The sequence below is a fragment of the Mastigoproctus giganteus genome, chromosome 1 (assembly GCF_048544385.1).
Source record: "Mastigoproctus giganteus isolate SK-2022 chromosome 1, ASM4854438v1, whole genome shotgun sequence".
Taxonomy (NCBI): Eukaryota; Metazoa; Arthropoda; class Arachnida; order Uropygi; family Thelyphonidae; genus Mastigoproctus; species Mastigoproctus giganteus.
Window position 1 is genome coordinate 272,452,995 of NC_143575.1, and position 18,942 is coordinate 272,471,936.

The 18,942-nt window shown below is 38.0% G+C and overlaps 1 protein-coding gene across 3 annotated transcripts in view; it reads left to right on the forward strand.

Moving 5' to 3' along the window:
- The window catches only part of ctrip (E3 ubiquitin-protein ligase ctrip), an 894,611-nt gene that overhangs the window by 567,500 nt on the left and 308,169 nt on the right, over positions 1–18,942 (forward strand). For all 3 annotated transcript variants that reach the window (XM_090377644.1, XM_090377653.1, XM_090377662.1), the window contains one exon: positions 14,632–14,823. In XM_090377644.1, the coding sequence (XP_090233770.1) occupies positions 14,632–14,823 (192 nt within the window). The remainder of the gene's footprint in view (positions 1–14,631; positions 14,824–18,942) is intronic.

Here is an 18,942-nt window from a genome sequence, read left to right on the forward strand (position 1 = left end):
AGCCTTATATAATGGGATTGTCACGTCCCTATCTCTACTTGCAAAAGTTTGATAGATCATCGATAGGACACCATGGGCCTTCCTTGCAACCTGTTTACAATGCTCAGAGAATTTCATGTCTGACCATATCGTAACACCCAAGTCCCTTTCCTCCAGTACTGGGTTTAGTTGAACTCCACCAAGTGAATAAGTTTTTTTGGGATTACTGTTTCCCAGGTGTAATACCTTACACTTTGTTCGATTAATTTTTTTTTTATTCATTTTCATTTTCGTTTTTATATTCATTTTCAAGCTATCGACTCCATCAAATGAAACGATTTTGTTAAATATGTCAAAAATGCAATCTGTAAAAGAACGTTATAGTGATCTGTGACAGCGTTATAGCCAGATACAGGTTATAATATAAGAACAGCGTTATAGTGAATCAGCGTAAAGGGAACCGCGTTATAACGGGGGCATGCTGTATATGATTCCAATTACTTTTCAATTACTGGTCCTTCAATCATTATTTCCCTTTCTGTGGCATACTTGTTCATCATTACTTTTGTTTTAGCCATATCCATCTTTAGTCCAAAATCCTTACTAACTGCATAACTGATTGAGATTTTCCTCTAATTCTTTGGGATCGTGGCTTATGACCACAATGTCATCTGCAAATCGTAAATGGTTTTGGTACTCTCCATTTACATTGACTCCTTTCTGCGACCAGTCTAATTTTCTGAAAGCTTCCTCAAGGGCAGCAGTAAACAGCTTCGGAGATATTGTCTCTTTGTCGAACTCCTTTCTCGATTTTAAATTTCCTACTGTCTTTGTCTAGTCTAATAAAGGAGGTAGCACTCTCATATATTTTCTTCAAAATCATAATATGCAGAGTATCTATGCCTTGTCTTTCCAGTGCCCGAAACATTGCCTTATGCTGTATGAAGTCAAATGCCTTTTCATAATCCACAAATGCCAGGCATGGTGGTGTTTTATATTCATTTGCTTTCTCCATTAGCTGTGATATTACGTGAAGGTGATCCAAAGTTGAGAATCCTGTCCTAAAGCCAGCTTGCTCTTTCGGTTGATTCTCATCAAGTATTCTTTCTAATCTGTTAGTAATGACACTTGTGAACAACTTGTAGATGTGGGATAACAAGCTAATTGGTTTATAATTTCCAATTTATCTCCTTTTTTATGCAGCAAAACTATTATTGCATTAATCCACTGCTTAGGCATCACACCTTTTCTAATGCACTTTGTGAAGAGCCTTGCCAGTTTTTGTGTTATGTCTCGTTCTCCCAATTTTAACAACTATACAGTAACTTCATCTTCCCCGGGGCTTTCTGATTCTTCATTTTCTTCAATGCATGTGCTACCTCATCAGGAAGAATATCGGGTATGTCGTATGTGTTGCTGCTTTGCAATCCATCTTCCGCACTGCTGGCATCATTCCATCGCTCCTTGTATAATTCTCTATAGTAGTCTTCTGCTATTTGAATTATGCCTTCTCTGCTGTTTATAAGTACATCATCACTATTCTTCAGTTTCAGTATCATTTGTCTTTCTGTATTACTGCTCATGGCTGCTGATTTAAATCCTTTGTAAACAGCTCAATGCTTGTTCTACTTAATGCTTTTCCCCTTAATGCTTGTTCTACTTTTCTTGTGTTCAATCTTCTTATGTCCTCTCTGAGTCTCTTTCTAATGGCTTTGCATAACTCAGTATACTCAATTTTCTTCCTGTCAGTGTTTTTTCTTGCTCTTCATTTGTTGTCTTCAGTTGATCATGACAAGTCTTTCTTGACTAATTTTTTCTTCTTTGGATTTCTTTTTCCCTATAGGTTTCTTGGGCTTTTATCACTTTCAGAAAGTTGTAATATTCCTCATCGATATCTTGGTCCTGACCAGTCTGCAGAAGCTCAAACTTGTTCTTAAGTTCCAGTACATGCTGCTTTTTACCTCTTCTGTTATCTCAAAGACCTTTGTATTATTTCCTGGAGTCGGTTTTTTCCTTTCCTACATCTATATCAAATGTACATCTTACTATTCTGTGATCACTTCAATTCAACTTGAATTGCTTCAATTCAACATTTACCTTATTCAGGACGGTAACATAATTCACAATATATCTTCTGTTAGTGAGAATGTTGTAGATTTCATTAGTTGTTAATCCACATGTCCACTTTCTGTTCACCCTTTTCTTGAAAAAAGTGTTCATTACTGACAATCCTTGAGATTCTGCAAATTCCACAAGTCTTTCCCCTCTTTCATTTCTTTCACCAATTCCAAAATTTCCTATAGTTCCCCTTTCTGCGCTATTTTGTCTTTTTCTAACATTAGCATTGAAGTCCCCCATAATGATAGTGTAGTGGGTTTTCTGCTCATCTAGAAGACTCAATTTCGGTGTACATTTCTTCAACCTCTTCATCATCATGGCTCGATGTTGGTGCATAAATCATTATAACCTTTAGCTTGTACCTCTTAGAAATCTTGGGTATTAGTCTTGACACCTTTGGTGATGTACTTTTGAATTCCAAAATGTTGTTTTTAAAATCTTTATGGACCAGAAACCCAACTCCACCTTCACTCCTTTCACTGTTTCCATTGGTGTAAGCAAATTTCCACTTGATAAACTTATAAGTGATTCATTTCTTCTTCTTCTTGTTTCAGCCAAACTGATGATATTCCAATTCACATTTTCTAATTCCTTTTCCAACTCCAATACCTGTCTTCACCGATGAGTGATCTTACGTTATAACAGGCCAAGTTCAGTTTCCGTACATGGCAGCCTGGTCGTACCCAGAGATTCTTAGCACCCTCTGCTTCCACTCTGATCCTCTCGCTGCCGTAAGAGGGGGAAGTGAAGGCTGCTGGGGACTGAGGGCCATTTGTTTTGTCGTGCTGTCATGTGCTGGAGGGTTTGGTCTTTTCCTCTTCACGCTGACCAAGCGTCTCGAAGAGAACGACTCTACACGTTCGTTGCTACCTAAGTAATGTAACAGGGCTTACCATCGAGAAGGTGTGCATGAGTGGTTTTAGGGAGGGAGGCCAACCGGACCTCTCCTAAATCTTCTGTAATAGAGAGATATTGGATCCATCAGTGTTTTAGGCTGAGTGTCTGATAACACACAGGATTCCTGTTATAAAATATTTTTATTGTCTATGTATTAGGAACTCATTCCTGAAGTTATGCCGTGTATTTTTGAGACACCCTATATATCTAACTTGATAATTTTTTTTCAAATATTGATCTCAGAACTATGTAAAATGTCACTGTACTGCAATTAAATTAGCATAGGAGAAAATTTCACTGAGCATTGGAAAATTTCTTAAGTTGACATGGAAAACATTTTAATGCAGTTTCACTATTCATTCCCATGCTGTCGAATATATCAGATGAAACATTTTTCAAAAATTCAATGTGTATGCTGATAAAAGAGCATTATAGTGAGTTTTGACAGCATTAGCATTAGTAGAGGTATTTGATGCAAGAAAGCAAGCTTATGCAGCATCAGCCAAAAAAAAAAAAAAAAAACCCACTTCCACTTCACCCCTCTGTTCATTAAAATTACCTGTCCAGCTGAGCCTTAAACTTATTTAGGATATCAACTTCCACGACAAGGGATGGAAGTCTGTTCCACTAACCAACCACCTGCTGGCTAAAGGCAAATTTCCACACGTCTATCCTACATCTGTCTTTCCTCAATTTGAATTTATGCCCTTTCAGGTGATTATTCTGAGCAAGAGGAAGAATCCCATCAGAATTGAGCATGCTCAAACCATTCAGGGCTTTATACACCTCTTTCAGATCACCTCGCTCGTGCCTAGTCTCCAGACACTAATTTGCAAAACTTAAGCCTTTCTTCGTAAGAGCATCCATTTGTTCCATTTACTATTCTTGTTTCCCTTCTCTGTACTCGTTCCAGCAGCTCTACATCCTTCTTAAAATGATGCCTCCAGACCTGTATACAGTAATCTAGGTGTGGCCTGACCATTGCCTTATACAAGGGAATAATCACCTCCTTATCCCTGCTAGAAAAATTCCTATATATCATTGACAATACACCATGAGCTACTCTTGCACCCTGTCTGCACTGCTCAGAGAACTTCATATCCACCTGCACAACCACCCCCCAGGTCCCTTTCATTCTCTACCACTGTCAGTGTAGTACCACACAGTTGATACGTTGCTCTGGGGTTGCTGTTTCCCATATGTAGTACTTTATATTTGTCAATGTTAAACTTCATTTGCCACCTCTCAGGCCGTCTGCTCAACCTTTCAAGATCTTGTTGCAGCAACATAGTGTCAGTAGTGTCATTGAAAACCCTGCCAGCCTTTGTATCGTCTGCAAACTTGGACATTAAGCTTGATATACCATCATCAATGTCATTTATAAATACAGTAAACAATAATGGACCCAACACTGAACCCTGAGGGATTCCACTTATAACATTAGTCCACGATGAGCAGTGTCCATTGATTACCACTCTCTGTCTTCTCCCCCTCAACCACCGCTTTATCCATAGCAGCAATTTGCCTCCAATGCCACACTGCTCCAATTTGTGTAGCAGTCTGCCATGTGCAACAGTATCAAAAGCCTTTCTAAGATCCAAGTATATAATATCAAAGTTATTCCCTGCATCCAGTTCGTCTGTGACTGCATCATAGTATCCAATCAAATTGGTCAGGCAAGAGACTTCCCTTTAATAAAACCATGCTGTGTCCGAGCTATATCTGAAGTCTTGTCTAGGTGATCCTGCAGTGCTTCTTTAACTAGTGCCTCCATTAATTTTCCTGGAACAGAAGTTAAACTCACAGGTCTATAATTACTTGTGTCAGCCTTTGATCCTCCTTTGTGAACTGGAGTCACATTTGCACATCTCCAGTCCATGGGTACCTCCCCTGAGTCCACGGAAGCTCTCATAATTATGGCTAAGGGTTTGCTTACTTCCTTTGCTGCCTCCTGTAATATAACTGGATAGATCCCATCCACCCCAGGTGCCTTTCTTGTGTTTATCATCAGCAATTTCTCCTCCACTTTACTCTCAGTTATTACAAGATTCTCTAGCTTACTGCCAGAGTTGAATACGCCTCTGGCATTCCTCTCGCTGAATAACTCCTCATGTGTGAATGTCGATGCAAAATATTCATTTAGTTTGTTAGCTACCTGAGCAGGATCCTCAACTGTTGAACCATCAATATCCAGTGGACCAATCTGATTCATCCCCTTCCTTCTAGAGTTTACATAAGTAAAGAACTCTTTGCTGTTTTTCTTTGCATCCCTTGCCAAGGATTTCTCGTAATCTGCCTTCGCCTGCCTAACCTCCTTTGTAACTTAGTTACAGATCAACTTGTATCTTTCATAGGCTTCTGTGTCACGTATTAATTTGTATGTATCCCATGCATTTTACTTCTCTGCCATATGCCTCATTAGTTCATCTGACATCCATTTAGGCCTAAACCTTGAACAATATTGCTTGGTTAGTAAGTAAAGCCTAGTAGCTTCCAAGATAAGTTCTTTGAATGCTTCCCATTTTGAATTTTTTTTTTTTTTTTTTTTATGTTTACCCCAAACATGAGAGGTATTAGAACCTATAGTGCTTAGTACCGTGCTTGGGTTGGAGGTTGAGAAGACGAAAGAAGATATTTGTTGACATTGGACTTGAACTTCTGTAGATTGTAATTTTCAGGAAATACGTATGAAGGAAGGTTGTTCCAGAAAACGGCAGTTAAATGAATAAATGAGGAAGATGAAAAGTTGGTTCTGTGGGTTTGAAGTTGGACAGTAAATGGATGTTGGCTGGTGGCCGCACGTGTTCGGACTGTTTTGAAAGAGAGAGGGGGAATTATAAAGCCAATTCAGAAGAACAGTGCTCATGGAAGTATCTGTAGAAGAGGCATGCAGCAGAAACAGTACGTTTATGAGAAAGTGAGTGGAGAGACTCTGTTAGAGATGAATCATTAATTAACCTAACTGCCCACTTATGAATGGAATCAAGAAGCCTGAGAGAGGTTTTGGGGGCACCACCCCAGATGTGAGAACAATATTCCATAGCAGGGCGGATTTGCAATATATACAGAGTGAGCAGCTGTTTGGAAGAAAAGTAACGCCGAGAGCGAAAGAGAAAACCAAGTTTTTTAGATGCAGAGGAAGCAATATTTGTAATGTGCTTGTGCCAAGAGAGATTAGAAGTCGGGGTAATCCCAAAAAGAGATATATCATTTTTCCTAGAAATCGGAGTGTCACAAGATAAGCATAGGAGCAGAAGAATCCTTTTTGCGAGATATAAGACAAGACTGAGTTTTAGAAGGGTTGAAATCGACTAAGTTGTCTTTGCCCCACTGGAGAATTGCCTGAAGATCTGCATTTAAGGAATTGGTAGCAGGTTTTCGAGAAGTTGAAGCTGATTGATCAGGACAAGGTTTCTCAAATGGAAAGTGGAATGCAATATGCTATCATCGGCAAAACTATGGATCGGATTTCCAGTCAGTGGAAGAAGGTCATTAATATACAAGAGGTAAAAAGAGTGGGGGGAAAGAACTGAACCTTGGAGGACACCGGCATTAGTGGAGAATTTAGAAGACAGAGAGCCATCTACCATCACCCTCAGTGAGCGATCAGAGAGAAAACTGGATAATGAGTTACTAAAGACAGTCGGCAAGCCATAAAATGGAAGCTTGTTTAGAATACCTTTATGCCAAACACGATCAAAAGCCTTTGGGATGTCAAGAGCATCTACTTGTGTTTCACCGAACCTTTCCATTGAATTAGTCAATAAATGGGTAACATACGCCAGAATATCACTAGTGGATCGACACTGACGGAATCCATACTGGCGATCGTTGATCAGACGGAAGGGGTTTTTTTTTTTTTTTTTTTTGATAGTTATTGGCGCATCGGCTTCTGTGGCTATAAATGCACCTTCCAAGGTTTTTTTGCAGTACTCTAATCCATGCCCGAGTCGGGATTCGAACCCGTGACCTTTGGGTTGCCAGGCAGGCACTTTACCCACCCGGCTAGCCCGATCGGCACAGATGGAAGGTTTCTAGGTAGTTTAAGAGTTGGCGGTTAATTGATTTCTCCATTACTTTAGAAAGAATAGAAGTAGTAGTAGTTGTAGTAGTAGTAGTAGTAGTGGCACTTGATGCAAGAAAGCAAGTGTAGGGCGCCTCCATAGCCAGGTGGGAAGGAGCAGCAGTGCGTACCACACGCTTCTTGATTAGACCGGGGTTCGAGCCCGTCACCACCAAATACGGAGGATGCGGAAAGGTCATTCAGGGAATGACCACCGCATATCCCGGAGCAATATGGCTTTAGTTGCTAATGCTCCTAAAAACCAAAACAACAACAACAACAAAGCAAATGTAGGAGCTTATGCAGCATCAGCCAAAAAAAAAAAAAAAAAAATCACACCATACCCTCCAAATGCCTGTCCAGTTCCTCCTTAAATTTATTTAACCTATCAACTTCCACAACGACAGATGGAAGTTTGTTCCAGCAATTAACCACCCGCTGGCTAAAGGCAAATTTCCGCACATCTATTCTACATCTATCCTTTCTTAATTTGAACTTATGTCCCCGTAGGTTCGTATTCTGAACAAGTGGGAGGATCCCATCATAATTCAGCGTGCTCAACCCATTCAAGGCCTTATAGACGTCAATCAGATCACCGCGCAGGTGCCTAGTCTCCAGCCACTGCAATTTGCAGAACTTAAGCCTCTCTTGGTAAGAGGATCCCTTCATTCCCCTCACCAATCGTGTTGCTCTTCTCTGTACACGCTCAAGCAAATCTACATCCTTCCTAAAATGAGGCCTCCAGACCTGTACGCAGTACTCAAGGCGTGGCCTGACCATTGCCTTATACAGAGGGACAATCACCTCCCTTTTCCCTGCTAGCAAAATTCCTATATATCATTGACAAAACCCCATGACCTGCCCTAGCAGCCTGTCTGCATTGCTCAGAAAACTTCATATCTGACTGCACAATTATTCCCAGGTCTTTTTCATTTTCTATTACCTTAAGTGTAGTACCACACAGTTGGTACGTTTCTCTGGGGTTACTTCTACCCATATGCAGTACTTTGCATTTGTCAAGGTTAAACTTCAGTTGCCACTTCTTAGCCCATCTGCCCAAATTATCTGGATCCTGTTGCAGTAGCACACTGCCATGACTGTCATTAACAACCCTGCCAACCTTCGTGTCATCTGCAAACTTCGACATTAAGCTTGATATACCTTCATCAATATCATTGATAAATATACAAAACAACAGTGGACCCAACACCGAACCCTGTGGGACTCCACTAATAACATTAGTCCACGAAGAGCAGCACCCATTGATTACCACCCTCTGTCTTCTCCCACTTAACCATCCTTTTATCCATTGTAGCAACTTACCCTTAATACCATTCTGCTCCAATTTGTACAGTAGTCTTCCATGCGCAACAGTGTCAAAAGCTTTCCTGAAATCCAAGTATATGATATCAAAATTATTTTCTGCATCCAGTTCCTTTGTGACCACATCATAATAACCAATCAAATTTGTCAGACAAGACTTTCCCTTAACAAACCCATGCTGTGTCTGAATTATTGCTGCAGTCTTGTCTAGATGATCCTGCAATGCATCTTTAACCAGTGACTCCATTATTTTACCTGGAACAGAAGTTAAACTAACTAAGTAATTGCAATGGGACGATAATTGGATGGGAGGGATTTGTCACCCTTTTTAGGAACTGGCTGGATATGAGCAAATTTCCAAGCAGAAGGAAAAACACCTTTGGAATAAGAAAGTGAAAAAAGGCGGCAAAGAATAGGAGTAAGTTCAGGAGCACAGGTTTTAAGAACAAGTGGAGAAATACCATCAGGACCTGGAGCTTTCTTAGCATCAAGATTCATCAAAATCCTTCTGATATCCTTTTGACGGAAGACCACAGGAGGCATTGAATGGAGCATGTTGAGAATGGTGGGTGGTGTTTTCCCAAGATCATTAATACATGAGCTCGAAGAAAAATGGGATGCTAGCAGGTCAGCTTTATCCTTGGCTGAAGTGACAACAGAACCATCTGGTTTGGACAGAGGTGAGAGCAGAGATGGGCAAAAATTGCGGCCAATAGCTTTGGCAGGAGACAAGAATGCTCGGCTACCATTAGGGCAAGAAGCAGGTTTTCTACTCTTAGCCTGTTCAAACTCTAGTTTGGACCGATTAATAACTGCTTTACAATTGTTGCGAGCTTTGGTGCAGGCAGAAAATGAAATTGAAGAATTAGAAACAAGCCAATTACGATATGCAACATTCTTCTCTTGAACAGCCTTAGCACATTTATTGGAAAACCAAGGTTTAGATAAAGGACGAGATTTTAAAGTGGAGTGTGGAATAAAGGATTCCATTCCTGCAAGAATAATTTCACTGACACGATCTGAGAAAATGTTGACATCAGAAGGTTTGAAACAGTAATCCAACCAAGGAAAAGAAGTCTCACAGGTCATTCCATTTTGCATTCTTGTAATGCAAACAACACGAGGTTGGGAATAGCCATGAGATAAAGGTTCCATTGGAGAAGAGACAATCACCAAGTTGTGATCTGAAGTGCCTAAAGGACATCTCACTTCAACCGTGTACTTAGAAGGATTGTTTGTGAGTAAAAGATCAATCGAATTTGCTGTTGGTAACATCATCATTGAACTTGGCCTGTTATAACGTACGATCACTCATCGGTGAAGACAGGATATTAGAGCTGGAAAAGGAATTAGAAAATGTGAATTGGAATATCATCGGTTTGGCTGAAACAAGAAGAAGAAAAGAATCACTTATAAGTTTATCAAGTGGAAATCTGTTGTACACCAATGGAAACAGTGAAAGGAGTGAAGGTGGAGTTGGGTTTCTGGTCCATAAAGATTTTAAAAACAACATTTTGGAATTCAAAAGTACATCAAGGGTGTCAAGACTAATACTCAAGATTTCTAAGAGGTACAAGCTAAAGATTATAATGATTTATGCACCAACATCGAGCCATGATGATGAAGAGGTTGAAGAAATGTACACTGAAATTGAGAGTCTTCTAGATGAGCAGAAAACCCCCTACACTATTATTATGGGGGACTTAAATGCTAAGGTTGGAAAAAGGCAAAACAGCGCAGTAAGAGGAACTATAGGAAATTTTGGAATTGGTGAAAGAAATAAAAGAGGTGAAAGACTTGTGGAATTTGCAGAATCTCAAGGAATGTCAGTAATGAACACTTTTTTCAAGAAAAGGGTGAACAGAAAATGGACATGGAAGAGTCCAAATGGATTAACAACTAATGAAATCGACTTCATCCTCACTAACAGAAGATATATTGTGAATGATGTTACCGTCTTGAATAAGGTAAATGTTGGAAGTGATCACAGAATGGTAAGATGTACACTTGATATAGATGTAGGAAAGGAAAGGAAAAAACTGACTCGAGTAAATAATACAAAGGTCTTTGAAATAGCAGAGGAGGAGAAAAAGCAGTATGTACTGGAACTTAAGAACAAGTTTTAGCTTCTACAGACTGTTCAGGACCAAGATATCGACGAGGAATATTACAACTTTCTGAAAGTGATAAAGCCCAAGAAACCTATAGGGAAACAGAAACCCAAAGAAGAAAAAATTAGTCAAGAAACACTTGTCATGATGAACCAAAGACGACAAATGAAGAGCAAGAAAAACACTGACAGGGAGAAAATTGAGTATACTGAGTTATGCAAAGCCATTAGAAAGAGACTCAGAGAGGACATAAGAAGATTTAACACAAGAAAAGTAGAACAGGCATTAAGAGAAAACAAAGGATTTAAATCAGCAGCCATGAGCAGTAATACAGAAAGACAAATGATACTGAAACTGAAGAATAGCGATGGTGTATTTATAAACAGCAGAGAAGGCATAATTCAAATAGCAGAAGACTACTATAGAGAATTATACAATGAGCGAGGGAATGATACCAGCAGTGGGAAAATGGATTGCAAAGTAGCAACACATACGACATACCCGATATTCTTCCTGATGAGGTAGAACATGCATTGAAGAAAATGAAGAATCGGAAAGCCCCGGGGGAAGATGATGTTACTGTAGAGTTGTTAAAATTGGGAGGTAGAGACATAACACAAAAACTGGCAAGGCTCTTCACAAAGTGCATTAGAAAAGGTGTGATGCCTAAGCAGTGGAATAATGCAATCATAGTTTTGCTGCATAAGAAAGGAGATAAATTTAGGACAGGATTCTCAACTATGGATCACCTTCACGTAATATCACAGCTAATGGAGAAAGCAAATGAATATAAAACACCATTATGCCTGGCATTTGTGGATTATGAAAAGGCATTTGACTCCATACAGCATAAGGCAATGTTTGGGGCACTGGAAAGACAAGGCATAGATACTCCATATATTATGATTTTGAAGAAAATATATGAGAGTGCTACATCCTTTATTAGACTAGACAAAGACAGTAGGAAATTTAAAATCGAGAAAGGAGTTCGACAAGGAGACACAATATCTCCGAAGCTGTTTTCTGCTGCCCTTGAGGAAGCTTTCAGAAGATTAGACTGGTCGCAGAAAGGAGTCAATGTGAACGGAGAGTACCTAAACCATTTACGATTTGCAGATGACATTGTGGTCATAAGCCACGATCCCAAAGAATTAGAGGAAAATCTTAATCAGTTATGCACAGTTAGTAAGGATTTTGGACTAAAGATGAATATGGCTAAAACAAAAGTAATGATGAACAAGTATGCCACGGAAAGGGAAATAATGATTGAAGGAGCAGTAATTGAAAAGGTGGAGTCATATACTTATCTGGGACAAGTTATTAGCTGTAATAATGATAAATGGCTGGAAGTCAAGAGAAGAATAAATTTTGGATGGATAGCATTCAGGAAATATAGTCACATACTGAAGAGCAATATCCCAGTTTGTCTGAAACGTAAAATAATGAATCAATGTATACTCCCAACCATGACTTATGGAAGTGAAACTTGGGCACTCACCAAAAGAATGGAAGAGAAGCTAAGAACTACACAGCGAAGAATGGAACGAATTATATTGGGAATCAGACTGTTAGATAAGAAGAGAAACACATGGATTAGGCAGCAAACTCAAGTAAAGGACAATCTTATCAAAATTAAAGAACTAAAATGGTCTTGGGCAGGACACATAGCTCGAAGACATGATGACAGATGGACTAAGAAAATAACAGAATGATACCCAAGAGGAGCTAGAAGAAAACCTGGAAGACAAAGGCGGAGATGGATAGATGAAATTCATGAGTTTTTGAGTAGTAAATGGATGGCCAGTGCTCAAAACAGAAGGAACTGGAAAGTTGCTGGAGAGGCCTTCATCCTGCAGTGGATTGAAAATGGCTGATGATGATGATGATGATGATGAACATCATCATTTGGTCCCACTGTATAGAATTTAAATACTGTCTCAGTCCATCGTAGTCGCCTTTACGAAAGCAATAACGCTTCCCTTTACCCATAATTGTAGTTACCTCTTTGAGTAAATCCCACTTCAGCACACTGTGATCACTGCCAACTAGTGGTTCATTTATCTGCAGATTCTTAATGCATGAAGAATCACTACTGATAATCAAATCAAGAGTATTACTCCCTCTAGTTGCCTTCCAGACATGCTGATGTAGAAAACAATCATCCAATAAATCCACAAAAGCCTTGCTAGTGTGTGAATGACCAGCCCCCAAACTAAATCCCCCATTATAAGACTCTCTGATTTACTGGACCACTCTATTTCCCTGTGCAGTTTCTTATTATACTCATCGGAGTCATTAGGCCTACTCTCAATTTTGATCTCCCAATGCTTATGTCACACCAAACTGACTCGACACTGTCCAGCGATGTCGACTGGCTTCACTTCCTTGGATTTTGTTTCTTAACTAATAGTATAACCCCTCCTCCCTTCCTATCCTGTCTATCCTTTCTGTAGATGTTGTACTCCCCAAATTCCAGTTCTGCATTCCCCTATCTGTGTGACACTACGTCTGTGATATCCCAACAATATCTGCCTTTGATGTTTTAAGCAATACCTCAAATTCATCAAATTTATTTACTAAACTCTTAGCATTGGTGTACACGCAAGTATACATGCACCTGTTCTTTTTCTTAGCTACTCTAACACAACCCATGTGTTTACTTGTACCCCAATGACTCCCAGTAGTCTCTGAAATATCCTGCATCTTGTTTTTCAGGCTTCTGCTCATTCCAATAGAAGCAGTGCAAGAATCTCTTTCACCTCTGCCAGTGGCTACTGTTAATCTATTAGTCTTTGTCTCCCCCCAAGCTAGCAGTTTTCCGACCCACCTAACAGTGCCTCGATAGCATCTGCAAATATTCTTGCACCCTTTCTATTTAAGTGTATCCCATCCCTGTAGAAGCAGTCTCTCCTGGTAACAAGTACAGTCCAGGCTGAAAAAAATTCTACCCTTTGAGCCTGGCGCAATCTTTCCAGGGCCGAATTATAGTGATATATGGGTTGTAATATATGAACATCATTATAACAAATCAGCGTAAGTCAAACAACATTATAACAAGGGCCTACTGTATGTTTTGATATGTAAATCTTTAGTGGTATTAAAATATAGAAAAACAACCAGGTTTAATGTGTTTCGCTTTATAAATAATTGAACTGAATGAAGAGGCTTATCACAGTGTTTTTTAATGAAACTTTTGTATTCTGATTCTCACTATATTACCAAAGTTAAAATTTTATAAATTACTTAAATGAATTTTTTCAGCACTAGAAAGAAAGCTGATGATCCAAAAATACCTGGTATTGACAGTTGAGGACTTCAACCTTGGCACTCGGAACTAGAATAAACCATCCCAAATATGAATGAGTGCAAAATAAGACATTGTCATCATAAAATCGAATATAAAAAATAAAATTGCGTATATTTTATTTGCAATTTATAGTGATTCTTACTCTTATTCTCGTTATATTCGTAATGTAGTGAGAATCGAGGGTTTCATAAGAAAATATTGAGGTTTGGTTTCTTTTTGTTCGGTTTCTCTTCATTGTATTATCCCTTTCTAATGACCCCAAATCCAGAAACTTTCAAATCAAGAAAGCCTCTGGTCCCAAACTTTTTTTGGATAAGGAGTCCTGTACTTCATATGGATCATTAAATGTTCCTCAGATGTAATTAATTCCATTAGTTACTTTACATATGTACACAATTGTAGTCATTTTACAAAAGGTATATATGCATCCTTGATCACAACTTAACATTACAACAGTGTACTTAATTCAAGATCACCCTTTTTTTAGATATTACTATTGTACTGGGTAATTAAAACTTTGATTCCAATATAAAAACAGAAATACAGTGAGCTTAAATATACAGCCCCTCAAATTATGCATTTGAACTATGAAGTTATTAATAAACTATGAAGATCGAAGAACTTGTTTTGTACTGTATTTCAGTTTTTATTTTATTTTTTATTTTATTTTATTTTTTTTTTCCATTGTAATGGAATAAAATATTTAAAATGCAATGGGCACATTAAATATTTGATATGAAATGGTTTATCAAGATACTGCATTAAATTGTTTTTGCCTTATCTTTCCCTTCCTGTGATCGCTGTATTCTAAATATTATATGATTTTCTTTTAGCTTTTCAAATTGTCATCTTTCGAACCTTCACAGTTGGAATCCTTGCCTCTGATAATGTTGACCTCAAAACTAAATGCCTGTGTTAGTCAGCTTGAACAGTTTGCTGTTAAAGTACATGATTTGCCTGGTGCTGGAAGTGTTGGAGGTCGGGGCACCAGTGCCCTGAAATTTTTTAATACGCATCAATTGAAGGTAATATATAGTTTTTGATAACTTTGTAAGGTGCTGCTTCCAAATATTATTGAAGAGTTGTAATATCTTAAGAAAAAATATTATAATGAGAAAGTTCTTGATCTATTTAGCAGTTTGTTAATTTTAGCATACTGTTATGTTTTTGGCTAACTTGAGTCTTCTGTGATGCTTGAATGGTTACATCATAAATGTGGAAAGAATTGAATTCAATACCCACCACAAGACCAAAGAAGTTCTTCCACTTGATTTTATATGACAGCCAAGTTATTTACTTTCTCAGGAATTTATCCCTTCTGTTTCCAAAAACTGTTCCTCAGAATTCAATCATTTGAAAACACACAATTTATAGATATTATATACTAATGGTAATGATATACTATAGCTCATTGGGCTGTCAGGGATATACAGAAATTTTGCCTGCAGAGCAAGGGGTAATTATTCCATTGGGAAAAAAAATGAATAACATTCTTGTTTATACTCCGGCACGACCACCAGGTCAGTGGAGTTTACAGAAGATCAATCGATACAAATCGATAAAATGTTAATCGGTTAATCGTATTTAGTAGTCACGGGATTGAACCCCAGTCCACTCAAAGATCGTGTACTACTGCACTCGTGCTCTTGACCACTCGGCTACGTCAGGCCTGTATGGTTAGAGTGTATCTTTATTACTGCATACAGGTCTGGAAGCCTCAGTTTAAGAAAAATGTGAGTCTGTAGGAACAGGTGTAGAAAACAACAAGATTAGCCAAGGACAGAAAAGGGTATTCCTGCCTGGGAAAACTTCAGCTCTGTAAATTGCAATGCTTGGAAACCAGGCATCTGCACAGAGACCTGATGGAAGTGTTTAAGGCTTTAAAGGGATTGAGTAAACCAATTTCGAATGGCATCCTTACTCTTTCTAAGACAACACACATAAGAGGGCATATATTGAAAGTTCAGAATTCTTTAAAGCTCCTTGTTTTCGGAGAACACAGAAGGCATTGAATGGAATGTTTTGATATGGTAAGGATGATTGCGAAGATCATTGATGTTAGAATTAGCAGAAAATCCAGGTTACTAATAACAAAATGGTTCTGTGACCCTGAGCTGAGGGTACCACAGAACCATCTCATTTTAACAGAAGTATGAATGGGTGGAAGTTGGTGTCAGTTGCTTTGGGTAGAAACTAGAAGGCTCAAGTACCATTTTAAAAAAGAAGCAATTTTCCTTTTTTTTTTTTTTTTTCTCCCAACTGAATTTTCTTAAAACATAAACATGGTTTTTGCAAAGCAGTATTCCTTACAGTGAACCAAGTATGCTGTTATTCATTACTGCTTGTCAAACACTAAGAATACATGTAATTACTGTTTCCACTGCCCTTGAAATTCTCTCTTTGCAAAAATAGAAACTGAGTGATTGCACACAGATTAAACAGAGACAAAGTAATTGCTCTTTGAAAAGAAATAATTGAGAAACATTCCACAGAAAAATGAACCGACACAAATATAAACAGTTAATATTAATATACAGTAATCTCCTGATTTATGATCTTTTGATCTGACAAATAATTTTTGACACTGCGGATTCAGTTTGCGAACTGAAAGCTTTGTGATACCAATTTTGCTGAACTTCTGCAACTTGACAAGATATCAATTAATGAGAATGGAATAATTTTACCATTTTGTATTTAATGTATGTTGTGCATACCTGTTAAACACAGGACAGTTCATCTTTAATTTATTATTATTATTTATATATATTTTTATTTTTTTTGCGAAATCATGTTTCATTTGCAATATTTTCTTGCTAATTGTTGCAGAGAAAATGCTTTTTGTGATAAATAATCACAAATTTTATAATCACAAATATATAAGTATCATATATTTATCACAAAATTTTGTGATAAATATATGATACACTTCTGTAGCCAAGTGGGCAGGAGCAGTAATGTGTAGCACACACTTCTTGATTAGACCGGGGTTCAAGCCTGTGACCACCAAATACGGAGGATGCAGAAGGTCAGGGAATGACCACTGCTTATCCCCAGCCCGGATAAAGGGTGAGGGTTGGCATCAGGAAGGGCATCCGGCCGCAAAAATTTCATGCCAAAACAATTAAAAAAAAAAAAAAAAAACGCTGACCCCCCATCTATAATGGGAAAAAGTGAAGACAAAAAAAAAATCCTATATTATACACTACATTATTGGTATAGCTGGGAAATTTCAGAAAATAAATTTTAAAAAATTACATGAATTATTAATATACTTTATAATGAAACATTTTTGGGGTAAAATCTTATAAATAGTGTCACCATGTCTCTCATTTAATAGCGAATTATACTTTTTTGTTATATGCTTGTTCCAATAATCAACAGCTCTCCAGTTGCTGATTATTGAACAAGTTGCCGACTAGGTAATTCAGGCTTACAATTTGAATAAATTCATTTTTCAATTGGACAGTTACATGAGTAGGGAAATGCATAATTTGTGTTTTTATCTACTTCTTGCACTATATGGTTAATTCTAATACTTATCCTTTATATATTAGTATTAGCCAAAATTGTGCAAGGAAGCTGCAGGCTTTTTATGCGCCAGCCAAAAAATAAAATAAATAAAAATAAAATAAGCACTTCCCTCCTCATGAAGGTAACCAAGGTAAATTCAAAGGTCAACTATCCAGTTGACCTTTGAATTTCTGCAAATTTTCAGTCTCAACTACCTGCAGAGGCAACTTGTTCCTGTAATTCATGACTTGCTGGCTAAAAGAAAACCTTCTACAATTTAGTCTAAACCTTTTCCCCTATGATTTGAATGCTGATGGGATTCTTCCTCTTGCTCAGACTAAGAAGGTTCCTAGTCTGAGCAAGAGCAATCTTCAAATTGAGGAAAAATAGTTGTACAATAGATGTCCGGAAATTTGCCTTCAACCAGCAGGTAGTTGATTAATGGAACCGGCTTCCATTTGTTTTTTATTTTTATTTTTTTTTTTGGCTTCTGCTTCATAAGCTCGCTTTCTTGCATCATATGCCTCTACTAATGCTAATACTAATGTATCAAAAGTTTTACTGAAATCTAATTATATAATGTCAAAATAATTTTTTGCATCCTGTTCCTTTGGTCACTACATCATAGTAACCTGTCACATTGGTAGGACAAAACTGCCCCTTGACAAATTAATGCTGGGATTACAATATAATTGCATGACTGTCCAAATGATCTTGCATTACTTCTTTAACCAGGAATTCCATTATTTTTCCTGTAACAGACATTAAGCTAACAGGTCTTACCTGTGTAACGTCTCTTACAGGAAAAATGTTATCTTTTGATCCCCCTTTATGAATTGGGGATATAGTCACACTTATCCAGTCCATAGAGATATATCCCCTGAATCTAAGATGCTCTCATAATTATGGCTTAGGGTTTGCTTACCTCCGTTGCTGCTTCCTTCAATATAATTGAATAGATTGCATCTGCCCCAGGTGCCTTTATGTCCATCCTCAACAATTTCTCCTCCACTTTCCTTTCAGTTATCACAAAATCATTTAACTCTTGATTAAAGTTGAATAATCTTCTGTCATTCCCATCGCTAAAGAGTTCCTCGTGTGTGAAAGTAGATACAAAATGGCTATTCAGTTTGTCTGAACCCTGCACAGGATAATCAGCAGTTAAACCGAAGACGTCAAATGGCCCAAAGTAATTCAAACCCTTCTTTCTACTGTTAACAAAAGCATAAAAGTCTTTGTTGCTTTTCTTGAGACTTCTCATAAGTCCCTTGCAAAGAAAATAATCTGCCTCGGCTTGCGTAATTGGAGGTTAGGTAGGCAAAGGGAAATAATGAGAAATCTCTGGCAAAGGATGAAAAGAAAAACAGCAAAGAGTTCTTTACTTATGTAAACTCTAGAAGGAAAAGTAATGAATCAGATTGGTCCACTTAACATAGGTGGTTTGACTATTGACGATCATGCTCGGGTTGCTAGCTGATAAACTGAATGAATATGTTGTATCTACATTCACACATGACGAGTTATTCAAGGAGGCGAATACCACTTTTGTAATAACTGAGAGAAAAGTGCAGGAGAAATTGTTGATATTGAACATAAAAAGGGCACCTGGGGTGGATGTGATCTATCCAGTTATG